This window comes from Mangifera indica, chromosome 1 (genome assembly GCF_011075055.1).
Source record: "Mangifera indica cultivar Alphonso chromosome 1, CATAS_Mindica_2.1, whole genome shotgun sequence".
NCBI classification, from domain to species: domain Eukaryota; kingdom Viridiplantae; phylum Streptophyta; class Magnoliopsida; order Sapindales; family Anacardiaceae; genus Mangifera; species Mangifera indica.
Genome location: NC_058137.1, coordinates 3997413 through 4023629, shown reverse-complemented (window position 1 = coordinate 4023629; position 26217 = coordinate 3997413). Strand labels below are relative to the sequence as shown.

The 26217-nt window shown below is 33.1% G+C and overlaps 4 protein-coding genes across 6 annotated transcripts; all 4 read left to right on the top strand.

Moving 5' to 3' along the window:
* The first annotated feature begins 299 nt into the window (after positions 1-299).
* On the top strand, positions 300-3306 carry LOC123205651 (pentatricopeptide repeat-containing protein At5g03800). Its single transcript, XM_044622698.1, has one exon. It carries the CDS (start codon positions 395-397, stop codon positions 3077-3079), a length of 2685 nt encoding a protein of 894 aa, XP_044478633.1. The 5' UTR covers positions 300-394; the 3' UTR covers positions 3080-3306.
* Positions 3307-7709: 4403 nt separating this feature from the next.
* LOC123217081 (probable glycosyltransferase At5g03795) lies at positions 7710-11071 on the top strand. Its single transcript, XM_044637843.1, has 4 exons — positions 7710-8207; positions 8711-8970; positions 9188-9536; positions 10276-11071. The coding sequence occupies exons 1-4, from the start codon at positions 7857-7859 to the stop codon at positions 10957-10959; spliced, it is 1644 nt and encodes a 547-aa protein (XP_044493778.1). The 5' UTR covers positions 7710-7856; the 3' UTR covers positions 10960-11071.
* Positions 11072-15037: 3966 nt separating this feature from the next.
* On the top strand, positions 15038-16713 carry LOC123192793 (late embryogenesis abundant protein ECP63-like). The gene is made up of 2 exons (XM_044605462.1): positions 15038-16135; positions 16235-16713. The coding sequence occupies exons 1-2, from the start codon at positions 15125-15127 to the stop codon at positions 16514-16516; spliced, it is 1293 nt and encodes a 430-aa protein (XP_044461397.1). The 5' UTR covers positions 15038-15124; the 3' UTR covers positions 16517-16713.
* A 1311-nt stretch (positions 16714-18024) lies between these two features.
* Positions 18025-25197, top strand: LOC123220413 (sulfite exporter TauE/SafE family protein 4). Of its 3 annotated transcripts, none has more exons than XM_044642643.1 (15): positions 18025-18116; positions 20119-20228; positions 21455-21625; positions 22436-22641; positions 22751-22910; positions 23092-23292; positions 23392-23453; positions 23538-23586; positions 23668-23723; positions 23813-23899; positions 23986-24036; positions 24122-24361; positions 24476-24569; positions 24657-24797; positions 24888-25197. In XM_044642643.1, the coding sequence occupies exons 4-15, from the start codon at positions 22477-22479 to the stop codon at positions 24968-24970; spliced, it is 1389 nt and encodes a 462-aa protein (XP_044498578.1). In that variant the 5' UTR covers positions 18025-18116; positions 20119-20228; positions 21455-21625; positions 22436-22476; the 3' UTR covers positions 24971-25197. The 3 variants fall into 3 exon arrangements, with proteins under 3 accessions (XP_044498578.1, XP_044498571.1, XP_044498585.1); XM_044642636.1 differs by having other exon boundaries at positions 21432-21625; XM_044642650.1 differs by lacking the exons at positions 18025-18116; positions 20119-20228; positions 21455-21625 and adding an exon at positions 22205-22314.
* Positions 25198-26217: the final 1020 nt, after the last annotated feature.

Sequence of the window (26217 nt, the reverse complement as noted above, 5' to 3'; positions counted from 1 at the left end):
AAATTTTAAGTGAAATACCTAAATTCATGTCTCAATGTGAGAATGTCTAGAGTTGTGCACTGTGCAATGTGTTACCATGCCTTAAAAAAATCTGACAAAGTATGCGGAAATTTGGCTGGTTGTTGGTTTCAGTAGAATGGGCTGGTCTCCCCAAATGAGGTTGCTTTTGGGCTGTTTCTGTGCAGGCTGCGTGGGCTTTTTCTGTAGCCTCTGCAGATTGACTACTTCAAAAAACCGATATCCTGTAAAATTGTTAAAGCTTTGATCAGTCCCTTGTAGTTCAAATTCTTACATTTATAACAAATATTTACTTTGATAAGTTGTACAAAAGATAATGTGGCCGAAAACCAAAATGGTATAAGAGAGCTCCAGTTATGGTTGGCGCCTTGACTTCATGGCTACCACCGCCATCACAACAGGTATCCAACCCAAGACCCCCTTCCTTCACTTCCTCCCTTCATCCCCACCACCTAAATCCAAACCCCACTTCCTTCCCTTCTCCACTTCCACCTCCACCGCCACTCCTCAGCCCCTTCTCTCCTCACTCCACCACCCACCTATCTCTTCTTACCCTGTCAACATCCACAACTCTTCTTCACCTAATAACGTTACTACCAACATTGACCTTGACGTTGAAAACTTCTTCACTTTGCTTCGCTTGTCAGTTCAATACGGTGACGTGTCACTTGCCAAAGCCGTGCATGCTTCAATTGTAAAAATTCAAGAAGAAGAGCATACTCGTCTCGGTAATCCTCTTATTTCAGCTTATGTCAAACTGGGTCTTGCTGTTGATGCTTATAAAGTCTTTACTGGACTTTCAAACCCCAATGTTGTGTCTTTTACGTCTCTGGTTTCTGGTTTTGCGAAGTCTGGTCGAGAGGAGGAAGCAATTGAGTTATTTCTTAGAATGCGAGATGAAGGTATTGAGCCTAATGAACATAGTTTCGTTGCTATTTTGACTGCTTGTATTAGACTTTTGGAGTTGAATTTCGGTTCACAAGTTCATGGTTTGATAGTCAAAATGGGCTATTTGGACAATGTTTTTGTTGCTAATGCGCTTATGGGACTTTATGGTAAATTTGGTGGATTGTTGGAGTATGTAGTTAAAGTGTTTGATGAAATGTCTCAACGAGACATTGCGTCTTGGAATACTGTGATTTCTAGCGTGGTTAAGGAGCTTAAGTATGAGAAAGCATTTGAATTGTTCCGTGATATGAAAAGAAATGATGATTTTAGAGTTGATTATATCACAATTTCAACCCTTTTGACGGCTTTGACCGGAAGTTTTAGTTTGATGGAAGGCCGATCTCTTCATGCTCATGCTATTAGAATTGGGTTAGGGTGCAATTTGAGTGTTAACAATGGGCTTATTGGGTTCTACACCAAGTGTGGAAGTGTAAAAGATGTGGAGACCATATTTGAGAGGATGCCTATTAGGGATGTTATTACTTGGACGGAGATGGTAATAGCTTACATGGAATTTGGGTTAGTGGATTCTGCAGTGGAGACATTTGATATGATGCCAGAGAAGAATTGTATTTCGTACAATGCTCTTCTAGCTGGATTTTGTAAGAATAGCAGGGGCATGAGAGCAATTGATTTTTTTGTTAAGATGGTGGAGGCAGGTTTAGTCTTAACGGATTTCACTTTGACCAGCGTTATTAACGCTTGTGGGTCTCTCGCAGAAGTAAAATTGAGTGAGCAAATTCATGTGTTTGTTTTAAAGTTTGGTTTTGGTTCAAATGCTTGCATTGAAGCAGCATTGTTGGATATGATGACAAGGTGTGGGAGGATGGCAGATGCTGAGAAGATGTTCCACCAATGGCCATCATATCAGGAAAGCTCCATAATTTGGACATCGATGCTATGTGGGTATGCTCGAAATGGGCAGCCAGAACATGCAATTTCTCTTTTCCACCGCAGCCAGTCAGAAGGAATGATGGTTGTGGATGAAGTTGCAGTAACTTCAGTACTAGGTGTCTGTGGAACTTTAGGATTTCATGAGATGGGAAAACAAATCCACTGTCATGCTCTTAAGACTGGTTTTTCATTTGATGTAGGAGTGGGAAATTCAATTATTAGCATGTATTTTAAATGTTGTAACATGAGTGATGCAACTAAGGCTTTTCATGTTATGCCTTCACATGATATAGTTTCTTGGAATGGTTTGATTGCTGGTCATCTTCTCTACCGACAGGGCGATGAGGCCTTGAATATCTGGTCAAGGATGGAGAATGCAAGCATAAAGCCAGATGCAGTAACTTTTGTCTTAGTTATTTCAGCTTACAGGTGCACTAAGTTAAATTTGGTTGATAGTTGCCGAAAATTGTTTCACTCCATGGAAACCATTTATAACATTGAGCCCACTTCAGATCATTATGCATCCTTAGTCAGTGTTTTGGGATGCTGGGGTTTTCATGATGAAGCAGAAGAAATCATCAACAAAATGCCTTTTGAACCAAATGTTTCAGTTTGGCGAGCTTTGCTAGACAGTTGTAGAACCCACAAGAATACTACTATTGGGAAACGAGTTGCCAAGCATATACTTACCATGGAGCCACAAGATCCCTCTGCATATGTGCTTATATCAAATTTGTATTCTGCGTCCGGGAGATGGCATAACTCTGAAATTATCAGGGAGGATATGCGAGAAAAAGGGTTTCAGAAGCACCCAAGTCGAAGTTGGATAATTCATCAGAACAAGGTGCATTCATTCTACACAAGAGACAAGTCCCACCCACAAGAAAAAGACATATATAGCGCATTAGATATACTAATCTTAGAATGCTTCAAAGCCGGGTATGTACCAGACACAAGGTACGTTCTTCATGAAGTAGAGGAACACCAAAAGAAGGATTTCCTGTTCTATCATAGTGCAAAACTAGCAGCAACCTTTGGGCTTCTGAAGACCCAGCATAGAGAGCCCATTCGGATTGTGAAGAACATCCTTGTTTGTGGGGACTGCCATATGTTCTTAAAATATGTCTCAGCTGTCACTAGAAGAGAGATATTTCTCAGGGATGCTTCAGGATTTCATCATTTTTCAGATGGCCAGTGTTCATGTAAAGATTTCTGGTAGTTGAGCAATTTACTATGTTTCCAAAGCCAGTTATCTTTTCTGTAAGGGTATGCTGAAGAAGTTTTGACATATATCCCTGCTTTTGTCAAAATGAAAAGTTGCAAGCTGAGTACATTATAGATTATATGTATTTCTGTAATTAAAATGTGTAATTCTTCATGATATTAGTCAATACAGGGATTTTGTCGAGGTTTTTTAAGACTAATGGGTAATTGTCTTGTATGAAATTTTTGTGCACATAAACTGAATTGAGTGAATGTTATGATAGTGTAAGGCTTGGAAGTTGGAACAGAGAAGGCGAATAACAGATACACTTTCTGGTGTAAATTGATCCTATCATTAATCAAGTTTAAATGATCTATTTCTTATGTTGGAAATTTTAGTCTTCTATTTGTCACATTTATGCATGCCAATTACACTATGAAACTGAAAAACTATCACTTTGCCAAACCTAAGTCCCTTACTAGGGTTGGGTTGGATTCAATTATGGCTGAACATGGACAAATTTTAATTTGAGATCAGTTCAAATCTAAAAGAATTAATTTGAGATCAACGAACTAAGCTGCAAACTCGGCTCAAATTATGAATCAAAGAACTCTTGATGCTGAGTTGACAAATTCCAAACTTAAAGAAGAAGAAACAGATTTCAACAATCAGCTAATCAATTTATCTCAGAATGGCAACCGGTTTGCCCCAGAAAAGCATCTGTCACTGGTATGGAACAAGTCACTTTGCCAAGGCATGCCAGTCATTCATAACATAAGGTTAATTAATCACTTCATTCCCATCAAATCAATCTAAACTTTCAAGAAAAGAAATAAGCTAATTAGCATCGTATTAGCATTTGTTCTTGTTCAATCACTGATATAAAGTGTTGGCTGATTCACATCTGCCCTTCCTAAATGACCCACAAGAACCCTCAGTTTCAGCAAAGCTAGCAAATCAATTTCAGAAAACACTTTTTCTCCTTAGCATGATAGTTTCAGGGTGCTGCCCTCAAAAGGGTTCGCACAAACTAGCTGTTCACATCTGCCTTAAAATGATCCTTAATATTACCTTGTACCAAAAAAACATCTTATCTGTTGGAAAATCTTCTTCAAAACAAAGTCATAGTGACCATTTTGAGCCATTTTTTATCCTGAGCAAGTGTTAATGACTTAATGTGATGTTCATACGTTAGTTCTAGAAAAGTGAAAGCCAAATAATAGTGAAATATGATCCATTTCTTGCTTACCAATTTGCTTTGAGTTGAAAAATGCACGAAGAATGTGTCCACTTTCTTGCCCACAAGAGCATCTTTCTCATCAACAACAGTACTGAAAATATGAAAGAAATAGCAAAAGTTTTCTCGTACATGAACCAAATATAGGCTCGATTAGTAGAAAACCGAAGACAGAGAATTACCTACCACCTAGTCATATACCACAAGTAGTCTCTGGTGTCATTTTTTACAACTTTTTGATGGAAGGGTTCATTTGTAGTGAAATCACTACCAACAACAATGCCATTCTTAATTTCCTCTATGCCTCATTTTCCCAAACCCATTTCAAATTGGAGGGCTCTTTCGTATTATGTCAAGAGCTAACTTTGTGACACACCCACATAATATCTTCAAGACTGTTTTCTCAAAGATCAACTTTTTATGTGCCCATATTATGACTTATCGTCACTCTTGTTTTGGACTCATCAGAGTAGTGACAATAACTCTCAGACCAATTTGCGCAGAGATGATTTAATTCCCTTTCAATGTCACCTCCCTAACTCCATTGTGTACATCACATGCGTAGAACACCCCCAACAAATAACAACACATCCATGAAACCAACCATCATGTACATTCACCCATTAGCACACTTATATACCATTTTTGTTCAAATACTTGTCATACTCACCAACTTTAAACTGTGACAATTATCAACTCCGTTAGATTTTTTGACCATTACAAAGGTTTGAAACTTTCAAATAAGATTGTTCATTCTAAAGAAAGAAAAAAAAGAAGCCTCCAATTAATCATTTATTTATTATTAAGCTTCTTTTCAGAAAAAAAAAAATAATAATAACAATAATGCTTCAGTTTACCGGTGACGGCGAGGGGATGAATTAATAGAGACAGCCAGAAGACACCTACTCTCTTTAACTACCCTTTTTTCTTGCCATCTTACAGTAGAATATCTAAATTAGGTTCAATCCCTAACCGTTGGGTAGAACATCTAAATTAGGGCACATTTTGGTAGCATAGGGATTTGAATTAAAGATGAGTACTGTTATATATATAATTTAGTGCATAAACAATAATGTATTATCATGTGATTAGATAGTTAAAAATTAAAAATAAATCAATACTCAATCACAAAATGATACGTCATTATTTATATATATAATATTATTAATTAAAAATAAAATAACATCTAATCATATAATAATATATTATCTGTATATTCAAAAATATATTTAAAGTGTATTACACACTTAGCGTTGCTTTTTATTATATCCTCAATCTCTCTTTTATTTTTCTATTAATTTCTCTTCAAAACAAATAATATTGAACACTGATATATGCACTCAGTTTTGAATGTCAAATTACGTATCTAATTTAATTAATTAGATGTACTTTAATAAAAAATATTTCAAAATTGGAAAACATTTAATTAATTAATTAATGCGATCAACATTCACCCACTTAAATTTTATAGCCAGTCACATGATTTATATTCAAGAGAGGAAAACACTTAACCAGTAACGATCTTAAAAAAGAGAAGCATATCAAATGAGATAACAATTTAATGCCAATAAATAGAAAGAATATGAGGTCACATTCAATAAATATTTTCCCGAAATTAGATTGGTGAGGTTCCCTAACGTGTTCTATATTTTAAAAAAGTCAATATGTAGCCTAGCCACTACCCACCCACTGATTTTTATTTATGACCATGCCGAGAAATAAAAATTAAAATAAAGTTTTATTTATGCACAAAATTTAGACCTAAATTTAGATGATAAGAAAATAGAAAATGGAAGAGAAATTTGGTAAAAGACAAGTAGTGATGAAATGAATGAAAGGTGGTAATTGGCAGTAAAGCACGAGAGCCCATAGATTATTATTAGACAATGAAAGACAAAGAAGCCCTTCAAGTTTTCGCTTATGGAAAGAGAAAACAACACCCCTTTATGCGTGTAATATTCACTCTCTCGACTACCTAAAGAAATGTACTCTCTGCATTTTATTGCCACATAGCAAAATGAAGTCATTCTTAGCAACTGTTGTGTTGTACCCGCTATAAGGATTACACATTATAAACAATAACAAGAGGTAATCATTATTTTAACTATTTTTTCTATCATTAATATATTTATAATCATATTTTTATTTAATTTTTTTAAAATAAAAGTTATTCGATCAAATACTTAATTAGACAACTTTCATTTGAAAAAAAAATTTGTTAACCAATAAACTAAACAACTTTTATTTTTAAAGAAATTATTTTTACTGGTTAACTGGTTAAACACCTAACCAAATATTAGGTCAAACAACTTTTATTTCTACACAATTTTTTTTTAAGTGAAAAATAGGTAGTTGGCTAGCCAAATATTAGACCAAACACTTGATCGAGTAACTTTTATTTTTTAAAAAGAAGTTAAACATAAATATGACTAGAAATATATATTGAATAAAAAAGTCGTTAAATATGTATATACAATTGAAAAAACGGTTAAAATAATTAATATTCCCAATAACAAAAGCATGCATTGATTTTTTTAATTAATTATTTTATTTTTTAAAATATCATATAAATTAATCATTATTTGAGGTAAGATTCATATTTGACATATCAATAGATTATATCAATTTTGATATGATCAATCATATCTAAGGGTTAGATTAAATCAATCTGGTAATGTGATAGGATTTATGATACTATCTAAAACTTTTTAATAGGTCATGCCTTTGCATTGCCCTAAATTATTTCTAAAATTATAAAAAGGTTTTATAATTTTACAAATATCATTTTTCAAGTTAGGAGTTACTAGTATATGTACGATAACATAGTCTAAGCGATGATGTGAAGCGCGTGGAGTAACATTGGCATATAGCGCCGCTAGGTAATAAAAAACTACGTAGGCGGAGAGAGCGGGGAGAAGGGTAAAAGGGGAAAACAGTAAAGTTTGCATGAGGAGCGGACGCTTGGCGTGATTATGATGCCATTAATCTCCAAATGTTTGAAAAAGAGAAATACTACTAACACATATTTTAGACAAACTTATGTTGGTTGAAGAATAATTAAATATTATTTTATTTTTAATTTAAAATTAGTAAATTATAATAATAGATTATTATTTATATATAAATATATGTTTATTATTTATATATTAATTTTATTATTTCTATAAATTCTCTAATTATTTGCGTTATAGTTTTATGAATTTTAGAAACTCTAATTATTTGTATATATGATTTTATTATCTTTGTAAAAATAATATTATATATACAAACTTATTTATATAAATTAGGATAAAAATATCTAATTAGATGATGCTAAAATGAGAAAAAAATAAACATCCATATTATAAATACAATTATAAATGATCAGCTCAATTTGTATATATAAATTGTTTAGTTTATTTTGTAGAATTTTGCTGTACACTGTAATTTTATTCATTTCATGAACTCCCCAAACGTCATTGCTTTTATTACTTCAATTTCAGAAACAGAAATAGAATCTCAGGGTCATAGTCATTGAGAAAAAGAAAAAGAAACAGGAAAAGAACTTTGATCAAAATGGGAGGAGGTTACAAAAACTGCTGTGCATTGTGGTCTTCTTCATCATCATCAATGAAGAAGCTGTTGTTTGTGGTTCCATTAATCATAGTTGCATCTGGGTTTGTTTCAATTTTGGGTTCTAGAACTTCCACTTGGGTTGTATTTCCTAACCGTTCTTGGTCATCTTCTTCTTCTGAAACTAAACAGAATGATGCAAAAAAGACAGAGGAGATGGTGGATTTACAGTCAAGAATGGTTGTGGTGGGTTTACAGGATAAGGAAGAAGCTCTTCTGAATGTTGATCAGCTTGTTCTCAACAAATCGTCTTCCCCTCCTCTTCCAGTAGAAGCCGTGCACGTTCAACAATCGGTAGCACTATTTTTTTCTCCTTGTTTTTGGCATCTGAAATTAAGTATGTTTCCCGAGAACATCAATTCTAGGAAATAATTAATCCTTTCCATTGAAAACATTAACGTAGTTAATGTATTATAAGTTTTCTTTTTCACTTATATAATCTTTTATTTAGTTTTTCTTGGCACTTTGAGAACACAAGAGTGTTAATTTTTCTTTAATTTAAAATTATTTAATTATATAATAATATATTATCTGTTTATTTATTTTTTATATTTAAAATATATATACATAATTTTATTATTTATATATATATTAACAAAACGTATTGGCATTCATAACTAATAATTTGGACATAACAATGATGTGTATATTTGATTAATATTATTTTATTTTTATTTTAAAATTATTTAATTATACGAAAATATATTATTATTATTTTTATGCCCAACTGATATATAATAAGTGTATATAATTTTATTTACTAGAAAGATAATAACCAATAATTGGGATTTAAACAGAATGGTTCAGTGTTGGAAGATGGCTTGAACATTTCAGTAATGGCTGAATCTCCTGGTGAAGCTCCCATGAGTGAATCGGTGGCTGTTCCCACGAAAGCAATGCGACCAAAGTTACTTACAAAATTGGAGAAGCTGGAAGCTGGTCTCCAAAGAGCAAGAGTTGCAATTAAACAAGCTTCGAATGGAAATCAAACTGATCCACGGGACCCTAATTTCGTCCCTCTAGGCCCAATGTATTGGGATTCCAAAGCCTTTCACAGGTATATTTCAATGTACCATTTTCAAAGATCATCCTATTTTTAAAGACAGCAATTAAAACTAAGCATTTCATATCCAGAGCTACATGAATAGAAGCTTGATAAGAAAATGTCAAAGGATAAACATTGATGGCTTCTTAATGTTAATCTTTAGCCATATTTGCATCAACCCATTGATTTATATTCAATTTGCAAATAAGCTTGGTTCCTCATGTTACAGGAGCTACTTGGAAATGGAGAAACAGTTTAAGGTCTTTGTCTATGAAGAAGGAGAGCCACCAGTTTTTCATGATGGTCCCTGCAAGAGTATATACTCCATGGAGGGAAATTTTATCTACACTATGGAGGTTAATGGACAATTCCGGACCAAAGATCCTGAGAAAGCACACGTCTTCTTCCTTCCCTTCAGTGTGGCGAAGATGGTGCAATTTGTCTATGTCCGCGATTCCCATGATTTTGGTCCCATCAGGAGGACAGTCGTCGACTATGTCAATCTTATTTCTTCAAGATACCCCTACTGGAATCGAAGCCTTGGAGCTGATCATTTTATGCTTGCCTGCCATGATTGGGTAAGTTCACAGCTTTTTGCCTTGTATTCTGCTGCAGTTGCAATCTGCAAAATAGAGATCACTATAAGGGAATAATGTCAACAACTAGCTTTTTATTGTCATTAATTTTCTATTAACCTCTGCCAGCCATATCTAGAGGTGACAATTTGGTTTATAAAATTGGGTCTCAAACCCTCTCCTCCTTTAATAAAGAGAAGGTTAATTGATAAAGATAGGAATAAAAATAATGATAAAAATGACTAAAATCCTAACAATCAAAAATAGAGACGCTCTTTCTCTGTTTCGTCTCTTTTCTTATAAATTTATTAAATCTTAACCTATTAAATTAAGTTGTAAATTATTACAAATATGTATTAATATTTAATAAATATTTTATTATCTTTCTAATTGGGATGGAGAGGAGAAGTGCAGAGAATTTTTCTCATGGAATAGGAAGGGGAAGAAGAGAGAGATCTCACAGGGAGAGGACATATGTTTCTTATCATCCTTGTATGTATCGAGGAAGAAGTGAGGACAAAAAAAAGTTTTTCTTGCAGGAACGGGAACATTGAGTAAGATATTTGACCCTGCACCTGCACCAATGATAATCACTTACTAAATTTGATTTTATGACAATATTGTATGGCATGGGAGAAAATATAAACTTGGAATAAGATACTGAATTTCTGGTATTCAATTTTATAGGCACAAACATTTGAAACAAAAATATGTAATTTTCAAGTATTTTTAATGGTTGCAGGGGCCAGAAACTTCTTTTTCTGTACCATACCTGGGGAAAAACTCCATTCGAGCCTTATGCAATGCCAACACCTCTGAAAAATTCAGCCCCATGAGGGATGTATCATTTCCTGAAATCAATCTCCTAACAGGCAAAATAAAAGGCCTGGTTGGTGGCCCATCCCCATCTCGCCGATCAATTTTGGCCTTCTTCGCCGGCGGCGTTCACGGTCCAATCAGGCCCGTCCTTCTTGAGCATTGGGAAAGTAAGGACGACGACATCAGGGTCCACAAATACCTCCCAAAAGGAGTCTCATACTATGAAATGATGAGAAACAGCAAGTTTTGCCTTTGCCCCAGTGGCTACGAAGTCGCCAGCCCGAGAGTCGTCGAGGCAATATACACCGGCTGTGTTCCGGTGCTGATCTCTGAACACTATGTGCCGCCGTTTAGCGACGTTCTGAATTGGAAATCATTCTCCGTGGAGGTTTCTATGAGGGATATACCAAATCTGAAGAGAATATTAACAAGTGTATCTACAAGACAGTACTTAAGAATGTACAGGAGAGTGGTGCAGGTAAGAAGACATTTCGAATTCAATTCGCCTCCAAGGAGATTTGACGTGTTTCATATGATTCTTCATTCTATTTGGCTTAGAAGACTAAACGTTAGAATCCATAACGATCAAAGTGGTTTCACCAATTGATGAACCAAAATGGTTCAGTTTCAGATTTGTGCAGGGAGTTGAAAAATTCTTGGCTTTCTGGTAGATTACCACGTTAATAATCATCTAAGCAAATAAATGGTTTCTTCTTTCCCATTGTGTTTTTATTAAGGGATATTGAAATTTTTACCCTTTTTTTTTTACCATGTATACATATATACCATTTATTCTAAAGTTTAAACAAAATTACCACAATAATATAACATTTTTTTAAAATACTCCTATTGATGTAACTTATACAGAAAGAGAGAATATTATTTCTCTTATTTTCTTCAACCTTCTAGTGAGAAAGAAATCTCTGCAGTAGAGTTAGATTCGAGTCGAGTCAAGCTCGAGCTCAGCTCAGTTCACATATAGTTGAGCTCGTTGAGCTCGTGAAATTCAAACTCAAATTCAGCTCGAATTCAGTTTGACTCATTTTTCGTTATTAAAACAACGTCGTTTTAATACATATTGGTCAAAACGATGTCGTTTTGTATCAAAATTTTTAATTAAAAAATCTGGCGAATAGCTTGAGCTCGAGCTAGGTCGGTTCGAATCCAGCCCTACTCTGCAGTATGGAAAAAAAATTCTTCAACAAAGAAAACATGTGATTAAACAATAAAACTTATATGTTATGTGTTTTTTTTATGAACAATTGAAAATCAAATAATGTAAGATAGATTCATGTTCATGAGTTCATATGAAATTTAATTTTGTTGTGATTTTATGTTGTTAGATTGTTTAATATTGTTATTTCATGTTATTTTTATTGTTTAAAGTTGTTATAATATTATATTAATTGTTATAAAATACAAAATTTTAAATCTGAAAAATTTTCAGACGAAGAACGGCTTGGTATCGCCAACCCCTTGGCGTTAACGCTAACCCTTAGCGGCAACGCCAACACCCACTAGCTTATATTTTTTTAAAATTGAGTTCATTGTATGAAAGATTCAGTTCACGTCAACACTCATGCAATGGACCCTATTGAATTTGAAGATTTATGGATTCTCTTTCATGCAGTGGGGCCTACTGCATTTGAAGATTTTTAGATTCTTTTTCATAGAAACAATATTTTAACTTATATAGCCTCACCATATAAAAGAGAATCCAAAAATTTATAATAGTAAAATAAAAAAGTCGGCGCCAAGGGTTGGCGACACCAACCTTTTTTAGTTTTAAGAAAGGTTGGCGTGACACCAACCCTTTTATTTTACAACGACAACCCTTTTATTGAAGGGTGGGCCCACATCAACCCTTTTTTAAATGAAGGGTTGGCCAACGCCAACCTTTTTTTAATTGAACGCCAACCCTTTTCTAATATTTTTTTAAAATTTTTCAGTAACTGTTTTTTTTCAGTTAAATGTCAACTCTTTTTTTTTTTTAGTTAAATCTTACTAAATGATTTTTTTTTCTCATCACAGTACAGTTTTAAAGTTGTAGAGAAAAAGAGAGAAAATTTCTTTACATGAGTCCTCACTTGAAAGCCGAGGAAGAAGAAAGAACAAATTTTTAGAGAAAAAAAGAGAATCTATGTACTAATCATTTAAAAAGAGGTATTTTGGAAAAGTAGATTACTGTTGTGGTATATTTGTTTAAATTTTAAAATGAGTGACATATATGTATACATAAATTAAAATAAGGGTAAAAATTTTAATTTCCCTTTTATTAATTTTGTTTATTGACTTGGTGATTAATCATGGTAAAATGACTATTTCCCACCAAGCTATCCAAAAACGATAAATGTCGGGAAAATGACTATTTCCCACCTATTTTTTACCCCATTCTCAAACCTATACTCGCGGTAGATCAGAAACCACTTTTCCCACCTATGACCAAACTACCATTCATTTTTTCAGTTAGGAATAGGGATAAAATCTTCATTTTAATTATAAACCTCAAAACTTTAAAATTTCACTATTTCCCCCCTCTAGGTTTTAAAAACTAACACCTTAACCCATCCTCAAAGTTTAAAAAATTTAGATTTCACCCCTAAGGTTTGTTTCCTTCTTCGGCCACCATCGACGGCTAACGCATTCCACCGATCTCCTATCTTCGACTACAAAGGACGACGAAAGACTACCATTCGTCACCCAGATTTCGACGATGAAGTGTCGTTCAGATCTGGAAGAACAAACGAAGGACAATATTTCGTTGTCGCGTCTGGACGACGCAACGAGTGACGAAGGACAACAAAGCGTCGTCTAGGTGGAGCGACGAAGAGAGATCTCTTCGTCGCATCGTGCGACGAAGAGATCTCCGTCGCATCGTGTGACGGGGAGATGAAGATCTCTTCGTCGCACCACCGTCGTCGCACCAGAAGAAGGAAGAGATCGGTGATGACGTCGGAAGATGAAGTTGAAGAACGAGGGTGAAACTACTATTTTTGAAAGTTATGGGGGCGGTTGCGTTTTGAAAAATATGGAAATCCTAGGTTTGGGGGTGAAAATGTTACTTTTTAAAGTTTAAAAACTTTAGGTAAAAGTGAAATATTAGTTTCTAAAACCTATGGAGGGTGAAAAGTAATAAATTTTATAACTTTTTAATATAAACAATAAAATAACTATTTTACCCCTCTCTTTAACAGAAAAAATGGACAACAGTTTGGTCATGGGTGAAAAAAGTGATTTTTGATCTATCGTGGGTATAAGTTTAAGAATGAGATAAAACAAAGGGTGAGAAATAGTCATTTTCCCGATAAATGCCACTATTTAGTTTGAAAAATGACATTGTCTTCCACTTTTATCAGATATATTATATTCTTTAATTTTTAGAAATAATATTGTGTCTTCAAACTTTATTAAACATATTTATGACCTTAACTTTTAAAAAATAAAATAAAATTGACATTTAATTATATCATATTAGTATAATTTCAATTGAAATATAGTGTGATTCATACTAGAATCATGTTGGTACATCAACAAATTCAGAATAGAACTGTAGTGAGGTAATTTTGGTTGAGATCCCATATAAATCTTATTAAAATAGTGTGATTTGATCAAATTACAATATTATCGTATGATTCTAGCTCCAATTTTATTTATAATTTGTATTACTATGAATTTAAGACCGTTTGAGGTTAAATTACAATTTTGATTTTATGAATCTCTTGCCTGTATGAAAAATGAACTGACTTATTAATTTTTTGAGTAACTGGCTGGTATCTTATCTATATTAACCGTTCAGTAACCTAGACAATGTCTGTTATCTAGCCACGTGTTATGACACGAGTAAGTAAACTATAGTCAAATGTTCCCATTAAACTTCTCTGGTCTACAGGTGGCAATTTCGCCCAATTTTAAAGGTTTCGACCTTTTTTTTTTTACTCTAATGAAAAATAAATTCTCTAATAAAAATAGGGAGAAGAACAGAGATAGAGATAAAAAAGTTTTTGTAATTAAGAATTAGTTGAAGATAGGGATATATGTATCTTTACCCTATTCTCGTTTTTTTATATTAATATATTTACTTAAAATACTAACATATCTTAAATTTTATTAAAAATTCTTATATTATAAAATAGTAAGTTAATTTTAATTTTACTTAATTATGTTAAAATATTAATATTTATAATATTTAAAATAATAAATTAATTTTAATTTTATTTAATTTTATTATTTAATATATTTATATTGTGTTTAAAATATATAAAAAATACATTTTTTCTTGTAAACATAAAAAAAGGTTTTTTTAAAAAAATAAAAAAAAAGATAAAAAAAGATTTTCCTCTATTAGGCAGAAAATAGAGAATTATTTTTATTCTCGAAACAAAAATTGATATTCCATACGACAAAAGATACGGAGACTGAGTTGTCCTCCTCGATGTCATCCCTACTCTACTCAAGGACATAAAAATTATATCTGTAGCTTCGGTCCACAGCTTTGCTTCCCTTCCCTTTTCCATTTTAAATCCACGTGTCACCTCCGTTCTCCGTAGTCACCAGGTGTCCGTCACGTCTCACCAACTCAAACGTGGCAACCGCTCCTCAAATCTCTCTGCTATGCGTGTCACATTCATAAAAAGTAACCTCCTTATGTATGCACCTGTTATATATTCCACAGTTCACCGCATTGCACCATCAACAACATTGGGAAATCAAAGAAATTCCAAGAAAAAAGTTGTCGATTTTGGTTATTGCCAGTGTGTCTTTGTGATTTAGCAATGGCAACGAGGCAACAAAAAGAAGAGAGAGCCGAGGCGGCAGTGAGAATTGCTGGAGCTGACCTGAGAGACGTGAACCGAGGAAGAGAATATGAAGAGAGAGTTTGTAGGGTTGATACGACGACAGATCAGCCTCAGCAACAACAGAAGAGACCAGGGTTGATTGGGTCGGTTTTGAAAGCTGTGACGGGGACCATTGGGCATGCCAAAGACGCCCTTGTTGGGAAGAGCTATGAGGCTGCTGAGGCAACCAAGGAAGGAGCTCAAACGGCGGCGGAGAAAGCCAAAGAGAATAAGGACTACACGACGGAGAAGGCGAGGGAGACTACCAACAAGGCCAGTCAAAAGATGGAAGAATATGAAGATTACGCAGCGCAGAAGGCTAAAGAAGCTAAAGAATCTACTACAGGAAAGGCGGGAGAGAATGCCGAGAAAGCAAAGGAGACTGCTGATTATCCTCCACAGAAAGCCAAGGAAGCAAAAGACAAGACAATGGAGAAGGCGGGAGAGTATAAAGATTACTCTGCTGAAAAGGCAAAAGAAGCTAAGGATAAAACGTTGGGGAAAGCTGGAGAGTATAAAGATTATAACGCAGAGAAGGCAAAGCAGGCGACGGACACGACGTCGGGGAAGGCTGGAGAGTATAAAGATTATGCGGCGGAGAAGGCAAAGGAGGCGAAGGACACGACGTTGGGAAAGGCTGGAGAGTATAAAGATTATGCAGCAGAGAAGGCCCAGGAGGCCAAGGACACTACAATGCAAAAGGCTGAGGAACACAAGGATTATCCGGCTGAGAAAGCAAAAGAAGGGAAGGACACCACTGTGGGTAAGTTGGACGAGCTCAAGGATCCTGCTGCTGGTGCTGCCAAGAAAGCAATGGATTACTTGACTGGTAAGAAGGAGGAAACTAAGCAGAAGGCCGAAGAGACGGCAGAGTCAGCTAAGCAAAAGGCTGAAGAGCCTAAAGCATCTGCTAAACAGAAGGCTCAGGATACTAAAGAGTCCGCAAAGGTCAGATATGGCTGATGCCATGATTAAATATAGATATAGTTACTACTTGTGTGTTCAACTCAATGTTGGATTTTGATTTTTGTTGAAAACATAATTCAGGAGAAGTCGAGTGACTCGGAGGACGCAGCTTGGCAGAAAATGGAGGAATTGAAGCTGAAAGGTGAAGAGCCAAGGGCTGCACGTAAGCATGGAAGCACAGGAAGAACTGTGCCGGCGGGGACGGTTGAGAACGACATTGAAGAGACACATCCCGGCGCCATTGTGGAAACATTGAAAGCGGCGGATCGGATTACGGGGCAAACTTTCAACGATATTGGACGCATAGATGAAGAAGGCGCAATACGCATAGAGCGGAAAGAAGACGGCTATGGCAAAATGTGATGAAAAGTTGTATGAAGAAAGCTAAATAATATGGTTTTGCTTCGTTTCTATTTTGTTCTGTTTTTGTCTCTCGTTATGTAATTTGAAGCTAGTTCTTTTTGGGCACGTTCAAGTCTCCTCTATCGTTCCTAAGCTAAGACCAGTTGTTGTTCTGCTACTATATCAAATATAATTCACCAATTCAGTTTCATGTTACAGTCAGTTTGTTCCTTTTTTATGAAATTCATTATTTCATTGTTATGTGGTGAACTTTCATTGTTGTATTTGGTTGTAATCTGGTTGAAATCTCGTTAAATTTAATATCATAGCCTTAAAGCAAGTACATAGTGTTTAAATAGAGTTGGATTTGAATTGAGGCAAAGTAGTTCTATAGTGTAGTCAAATTTAAGTTTCAATTCAAGTTCTCTTCAAAAGTGTTCAAGTTTAGATGTTTAAAAGGAGTCAAGCTCGAGTTTGAATTCGAATCAAGTTTTAAGTTTGGTTAGATATTGCAACTAAACATAAATAGTTAAAATGATATTATTTTGATGCGTATTGATTAAAATAATATCGTTTTAGTTAGTTAGTGTTAAATTTTTTCATGTTTACAAGTTTAACGAACTGAATATCTTTAAAACTTCAGTTCAAATTCAAGTTAGAATATATTTAATTCTTAGAGTTAAATTTGAATTCGAACAATTTTAATTCGAATTCAACCTTATCTACAAGGATGGATGGTTGAATTGATGAATTGGAGTAAGTTTATCAAAGTTTGGTTGGTCGAATGGCGTCCATGGAAGTACGATTGGATGAACTGACTATCAAGTTGGATCAAAACGAGAATCGATTTGTTGTCCTGACTGGTTTTAAGCAGAAGCTCAAGCAGCATATGGTGAAGGAAATGAAAGGTATACCACTGAACCAACTTATGACTCATCGTCGATATCATTGAATCAGCCAACAATGTATAACGGAACCATGTCAATTGCTGGTGAATCATCCCACGTCGAGCAACCGTTGTACTCAACAGTGTTGGAAGGTAGTTAGAGACACGAAACCACGCCCGCACGGCCCGCTGGCCGTGCCAAAGAGGTCGGAAAACATGATGAAGTTGGCGCAATGCATAGGAGGCCGAAATTAGGCCCTGAAGGGGGGAAATTGGGCGATGGAAAGTGATCCAAGAATATTCAAGCAACCAGTAAACAAGTCCACGTGGTTGTGCATGATTGGAGGAAGAAGTATTTAAAAAGGAGCATGACAAAAAGAGGGGAGCAAGTAGAATTTGAATAAGTGGATCATTAGTGGGAGAGACTAGACACTCGAAATAGCCATTGTTTTTTCCAGTTTTGTTGAGAAAAAAAAATATTTAGAATTTATTTTTTAAATTAGCATATTTAGAAAATGAGGCTTTATATTAAACTCCTGAAAAATAGGCAATTAATTATATAATTTTCATTTTTCTAAATATCCAATCACTATTTAAATATAGCCAACAAAATATAAAAAATACTCTGACCGTTTTCAAATCTTTCAACCGCTGGACTCCCCTCCCATTTACCTTTCTCTCTCTGTATCCAACAACAAAGACAACAGTCAAAGCTCTTAATCAAAATTCAAACAGGTATGCATTTGATTCTTTGTTTTGTTGTTTACATGAATAATTGGCGCAAGTCCATCATTAAATATTTGATTTGTTGATTAATTTTGCCGGTTGATATACTATCTTTTTCATTTCAAGTAAAGCATATCATAATTTTCATATCCACAAAGTTTGCTTCAAGCCATTTGCAGAGGGATTTGTTTTTTGGCCTATAGAGTCAACTGGATTCTGATTTTCATTTTGGAAAATATAAAGGTTCTCTGTTTTCTTATTTTTCAATTATTGAAGAGAACTCATGTCAATCAATAAACGGTTGTTACTTCCATGAAACCCCATCCATTCTTTCTCTGAAGTATCATTGATATGGCGCTTGTGGGGTATTCTCATATCCCAGATTTTCTTTTTAAGTTCTGCCCTTCTTTTCTCAATTATTAGTTTAAAAGTTGATAGAGATAATTTTACCCTTGTTACAATATATATATATATATATATATATATATATATATATATATATATATATATATATATAAAATGGATAAAATCGTTCTCCTTATTCATTAGGTTTTAGATAGACTTTAAAAATTGTCAAAGTTTATCTTAAGTTATGATCGCTCTCTCTGCGAGGTTTATTTTATTATTTATTTTAGTTTTAAAAAGGGACAATGAGGTGTTTGGTTGATCGGGAAATTAGAGAAAGTGGGAAGAAAATAGGAGAATCTACAATCAATTAAGAAAAAGGAAAAGACTCTCATAATTAATTATTATTTTAATTTTAATTTAAAATTATTTAATTATATAATAATATATTATTAATTATACGCAAAATTATGCACCTTAATTATGTTGACAGCCCTGCTCAAAAAAATAAACAACACTTGGAAAGCGTGGCTGCAGACAGTATTTTTGTTGGGTCTGTTTGAATGACGTCCGCTTGCTAAAGCTGTCAGCCTGAAATTGCAAGGCACGACATGAAAGCGACGGACTTTTAATAATAATATTATATTTTCAATCATAAATAAGTGATTTAGTATTATATACCTTCTAGATGTATATTCATTCGGAAATTATTTTTGAATCAAAACACTCTTAACTTGTTTAATTTTATTATTATTTTTAACAATTAAATTTAATTACATCAAATAATTCTTTTTGGTGTGAAAAGTAAAGGCCTACCATAAAGATTTACCATTTTAATGAATATTTTAAAGCCTATATGTAGAAAATAATACCAGTCTTCCATATTATAATATCTGAATTGGTTTGATGGAAAAACGTTGGGCAAATGACATTGAAAGATTCCTATATTTTGGTAGGGAACAGAAATTGACAACCTCATAGCCTGGAACCATTCAATCATTCTCTTAAATCCTCATTTTATATGTAGAGATTGGAAGTGAATGAATGATTGAAGTAGGTGGTAGGCCATTAAAGTTACAGGTGCTATTGTAGTTTTCTTATTTGTAATGAAGATAGAAACAAAACTTTGGCAGATAGCTTTTCAAGGGTAGATTGAAAAAATTCTCAAAGGACGTGGTATACAAAAAAGCAATGGAGATGATTTCTAAGAGTTAGTAAAATTAGCGGATATTAGAATTTTGAAAGTAATGGTTTGAGTTTAAACTTCTATTATACTAATTTATCTGATACAATAATTATAAATTTGATCATTATGTTATGAGTTTATTTATCTAATAAAAACATGAGAAATCTTTGATCACTTTAAAAAAAGAAAGTAACGGAGATAAAAATGAAACTCTTACATAAAAAACAAATAAATGAAATTGATTCTGAGAAGATTCTCTCTATTCATCATGAATTTTTGAAAAATATTCACATCAATCAGTTTGGCCTTCCTCACAACCATCTACCCTTGGTTTTCAGTTTTAATTTTGTAATTTTATAATTATGGTTTTAATAATTATGTAATATAAGATCACTATTTTTTGGTGAAAATAGCAAAGACAAAAATGGTTAAAATAAGTAATAATTGAAACTTTCAACAATTGATTTTATGGTGAAACAGGAATACATATTATAAGAGAGATGGATCAGGATGTGGGTTGATGAAGAAACAATTCTTTATAACTAGCCAATCCTGTATTGGATCCAATCATCACTGGTCATCAACATCATGTGAGTTTTCACTATCCTTCTTCTTCTTCTTCTTCTTATTGGTTTAACATGGTACGCTAATTTTATAATCAATGCTAATTTGATCACATGACACACACATGGATAGGACCTACCCAAGTTGCAACATCCCACACAAATTCCCAACTCAGCTTATTTTTGGTGCATCTTATCTTACATCCATTAATATTAAGACAAAATTTTAAACATTTAATTAAATATTTAAATGATGTATTATTATATAATTAAATAATTTTAATTAAAAATAAAATAATATATAATTTTATAATGACATATTCTAAATATATAATTAAGTATTTAGAATTAGTTACACCTAATATGTTACCATATTGGATATGGGAATATTCCATAAATTTTGTAAAAAAAAAAAATATAAATGGTCTTTGTCTTTTAGTAAAAATGATTAGAATGGGGATGAGCCGCCAAGTGAATAGTGAGTCATGCGGCCTTACCTTTTTCTTTAAATGTAATTTTATACACCTACTTCTCCACTCCACCTAATCAATATTATCCATTTAGAAAACTTGGTGTGTTGCCAATTTTAATTTTGTTTTTGCTACTACTACTACTACTATTTTACAAATTTATGTCGAATGTATTTATTTATAATTATAATTATTTTTTAATAAAAAATTGTGTATAGAATGATATTAAATTTACAGTTGAAAATGACATAATGATTTTGGACTATTCATTTAATCAAAGTAACGTTTCCTTTGTTCTACTGGCCAAGTGTCTAGTCTTTACGTCAAGTAATACATTATATTATTATTATTATTTTTCATTTCTATAAATTACGCCACTTGTGTTATGATTTTATTTTATTTATGGGACTCTTCTCCTCTTGAATCAAATCTAATAATTAAGAAAATATTTATGCGTGCTTTTTTTTTAATATGATTGGTTCGAGCTAATATATAATTTATTTGATAATTTATTTTTATTTTTAATATTATCTTAATTTATCAATTAATAAAATATTTGTTATTAACAAATCTTTATTTGTATTTAAACCTATTTGTTAGGGAATAGAAACAAAGCTTGGTATTTGGTTGGGTTTATAGGGGAAATAAATAGCCAGAATTTAAAAAGAGGAAAATGAGCAACGCTTTTTTGAAAATTATTAAATTTATTCTTTTTCTCAATTATTGCTACTCTCATTTTGTCCTACAAATATTATTGAAGATCATTCTTACCTACCTCTCCAGCTCATTGAGGCCGTGGCCCCGAATGCCAACCCTTAAACGGTGCCCTATTCATCTCAAGCTGCTTCAAATCCAATTTCTGGGCCTACTTCTTACCGTCATCAACCCACTGTTTCACTAGTTTCCAATTTATTTCCTTCAAGTGAAACTACGTCGTTCTACTATAAGAATAAGGTACTTTTCCGAGTATGGTATTTCTTTTATTGCACTATTTAGTTGGTATATTACAATAATGATAATGATGTGTTTAGATTCATATAACTTTTCTCTTTTGGTAGATTCATATAATCTTTTATAACCAAAATAATAATAATAATAATAATAATAATAATAATAATAATAATAATAATATCAACCATAAATTATGTGTAGAAATTATTATTATATTTATGAAAATTACTATATACAAATAATTTTATATTTAGTTTATGATATAAAAAAATATTTAATTATTATTTAATTTAACTATTTCTAAAAATATAATTTAGTATTGTGTTTATTTAAACTAACATATTTTATAACATAACATTTATTTTGTGTATTTTTTGAAAATATTATCTAAACAATTTATTAAGATTTTTTATATTGTTATATTGTTGAATTAATTAATTAAATTATTTTTTATTAATCGCCATATTTTCCATATATTTTTTTAAAATATTCATGGTATTAATTTTTATTAATTAGATAAAAAACACTATTTTTCTTAACTATAAACAAGGTTATGTCATTAATAAAAAAATAATTAGGTTTATGCAAACACCACCTAGCATGATTCATTTGTTTTCGAAGTAAACTCAGTTTCTGCGCTGTAAATTAAATTGCATGTGATGTCGCTACTGCCTCTTTTGTTTTGTTATAAGGTACCAGAAAATAACAAAAGCAACAACACAGAAGCATAGTCCTCTCTTCCATTGTTTTCTCTTCAGTTTCTTTCTTTCTTCATCTGTCTTACACTTTTTTTTTTGAACGTTGATACACTAGTGTTACGTAGCAATAGGAAGTCGGCTGTGACTGAAACAGACATGGCCACTGGAGGTTTCGTTCTTTATTTGCTTTCAGGTTTCTCGGTGGCTGTTCTCTCTGCGTTCTTTCTCATCAACAAGTATGATACAAACCCACATGAGTATCTTGGTTCCTCTTCAGACTCTTTCTCCAGATATGCTTCAAGCTCTGAGAAAGTTTGGCCTGTATGTTAACCTATCCTCTGTCATTGTATATTCAAATTTATATGATTATTATTGAGGTTTTGTGTAAAGGTACGAAGGAGTGGTTTGTTTAATGTTTATTTTGATGTAGGATTTGGAGTTTAATTGGAGATTAGTGTTGGCAACTGTAATAGGATTTCTTGGATCGGCCTGTGGGACAGTTGGTGGCGTCGGTGGTGGAGGCATTTTTGTTCCAATGCTCACTTTGATCGTTGGATTTGATACCAAATCTGCGGCGGCTCTTTCTAAATGTAAATCTCTTTTCCAGTTTCAGCCTCTTCTTCCTTTCCATGTTTTTGCCGCTAGAGCTCCCTGGGAGTTCACTAATGAAGAGGCTATCTTTAAAATAGCGATTTACTTTCCTAGTTTCATCTTTTTAAAACTTTTCCTATTTGAGATTATTTTAGTGGAAATATGATGTCATGGTTGCAGGCATGATAATGGGGGCATCAGCTTCATCAGTGTGGTACAATCTGAAAGTGAGTCATCCAACAAAAGATGTACCAATTTTAGACTATGATTTGGCTCTGTTGTTCCAGCCTATGCTATTACTCGGCATAACAGTCGGTGTTGCTCTTAGTGTTGTCTTTCCTTACTGGCTCATTACTGTCCTCATCATTATACTTTTTATTGGTATGTTTGAAGAATCATTGCTCTTTTAATTGCAGTATTTATTTTACTGTTTTGCTAATAGAGAAAAAAAAAATGCTTTCTTCTTAATTTGATGATCAGGAACCTCATCAAGGTCCTTCTACAAAGCGATTCAAATGTGGAAGGAAGAGACAATACTCAAGGCAAGTTTAAAATGAACTAATGTCAGATTTATTGGAGAAGTTTTATTTGTATTAACCCAGGTTAAATTCTTTAAACTTTTGCAGAAGGAAATGGCAAAACAAAAAGAAACTCTGGTTAATTCTCATGGCGAACGTGAGTAACTAGCTCCTAGTTACTAAAATCTAGGCTAGATAAAGATATATTCATTAATTTGTTGTCTTTTTTTGTTTGCAGTCTTGATTGATTCGGAGTATGATCCGTTGGTTCCCAGAGAAGAGAAATCAGAATTGGTAAGCCGAGGGCACAATTTTCCCCTTTTACTAATAATTTTCTATTCTTTCTGTGGTAGAAACTGAATTAATTTTTCTGAATTTTCCAGGAAATATTGCGTTTCAATCTTAGATTGAAATGGGTTGCTATGCTATTTGCTGTCTGGGCTTTGTTCCTAGTCATTCAGATCATTAAGGCAAGCATCTCTCATGAATTAATCACCTCATCAATGAAATGAAACTTTTTTAATAATATGTTATGCTTTTAAATTTGTTTCTGCAGAATGATTTACCTGTTTGTGGCACATGGTATTGGGTTTTGTTCTTCTTACAGGTAAGTTATAATAAGAATATACTTCTTCATAGTTTATGGTTTCTGGGTTAATGGTGGACTAAACATTTGGGGTGTTATCTTTCAGTTTCCCATAGCTCTAGGATTGTTTGGATATGAGGCAGTCAAACTGTACAGAGAGCACAAAAAGAGAATGAGCACAGGAAACACAGAATCCATTTGTGAGGCTTCAATTGAGTGGACTGCAATGCACATTGCATTCTGTGCACTTTGTGGCATCTTGGGTGGCACAGTCGGCGGCCTGCTAGGTTCCGGTGGTGGATTCATTCTCGGCCCCCTTCTCCTCGAGATTGGTGTCATCCCTCAGGTCTGATTATAACCCATATCTCCTAATTGTGCATAACTTCATTAAATGAAAATATTCAATCAATGAATGTGGTTTGGTTTCCTGTTGGTCTAATTTTGTCAAGGCTTGCAACAGGTTGCAAGTGCAACAGCTACATTTGTGATGATGTTTTCATCATCCTTATCAGTGGTTGAATTCTATTTACTCAAGAGATTTCCAATTCCCTATGGTAACTCTCCCTTCTAGTTCAAAAACTATCCCATTATTCTGTATCATGACTATTAATTTTACTGATAAAATTTAATTTCTTTCGCAGCATTATACCTTATGTCAGTGTCAATTCTAGCTGGCTTCTGGGGTCAGTATTTTGTTAGAAAACTTGTTACCATTCTGAAACGAGCTTCAATTATCATCTTCATCCTCTCCGGTGTGATCTTTGCTAGCGCTATTACAATGGGTACTGCAAATCACTAAACAAAAAATTTTTATTTCTTCATCTTAGTAGTGTTGACTAACTAAATTCTTGTTCATTGAAATGCTCTTGCAGGTGTTGTAGGCATAGAGAAAAGCATTAGAATGATCCACAATCATGAGTTTATGGGATTTTTAGGCTTTTGCAGCAGCCAATAAAGAATCTGTAGAATGTGAAATTATGGGTCAATGTTAGGCAGTAGAAACATCTGGGATTTTGGTCAATGCCTTGTTGACAAAACCCATAAACATTGTCTGGTGAAAATTAAAATAAAGAATGTAAGTGTCTATTTCTAGACTTGTATTGAGTGTCAGTTGCTTGCTGACACCTCCAGCTTGCTGTTCTTCAGTAGTAGAATGCCAATAAAATTCTCATTCAAACTAAAGTAATCTTTTCATGGGCCTTGTTCATAGAATCTTGCTGATTCAACCTTGATAGGACAGAAAAATGCAAGTATCTGATTTGACATAAAAGGAAATCAAAACAAAATTGAATACTAAATATAAGACGTGGCAGTCTTTTGGCCAAGTGCCTATTGGATTATGGCATTATTACGCAATATAATTTTTGTTTCACATACGCAGGACTTAGAAGGTTTTGCACGGCAAAAAGACTGGAGGGGCCAATGTCTTATATTGTGATTTATTTGCATGTCCCACTTCTTTGTCTCGAAGCTTATCTATTTAAATTCTAGCAATAAGATGCCAAATTTATGCATTTATATTTTGTTCTTTAACAATTGTACGCATTCTTCTGTAGTAATAAATAAAAATGTAAGTGTTCCAAAAAAAATATTCATCTCTCAAGTTTGATGTCATAGCAAAAAATTTCTAAACATTATGAATTGACAACATTTTTGCACCCGTTCGTAAATCATGAACTTACACTACTGATTAACATGCGGAAAAATATTATATATATTTAATTTTAAATATTTAATTAGATATTTAATTTAAATTATATGATGATATATCATATTGATGTTTAATTAGGTATCTAAAATTGGGTATATATAATTTTATTATAATATCTTTTTCACCCAAAGTTTGACTTAAAAATATTTTTTAATTTTTGATAATATAAATCATACTTTCTCACTTAAAATCAAATTTATTTAACGGAAATTGTAATAGAATCTATAATTACTATATTACCTTTAAGAGTAATTGTATACTATATTTACCAACTTTATCTTTAACTTTACTATAATGCCCCTTCAGACGAATGCCCACCAAAAGAGGATGCATGTTTGAGGAGGAAGTGTTACTTAAATTTACTTCAAAATCATGCATTTAAACTAAAAAAAAAAATTAATCAAACTTAACTCATATCATAAACTTTTAAAAGAGCATTGAAAAATTTCCATAATTATGTGTGTAAATGATGTCATAACAACTAAAACATG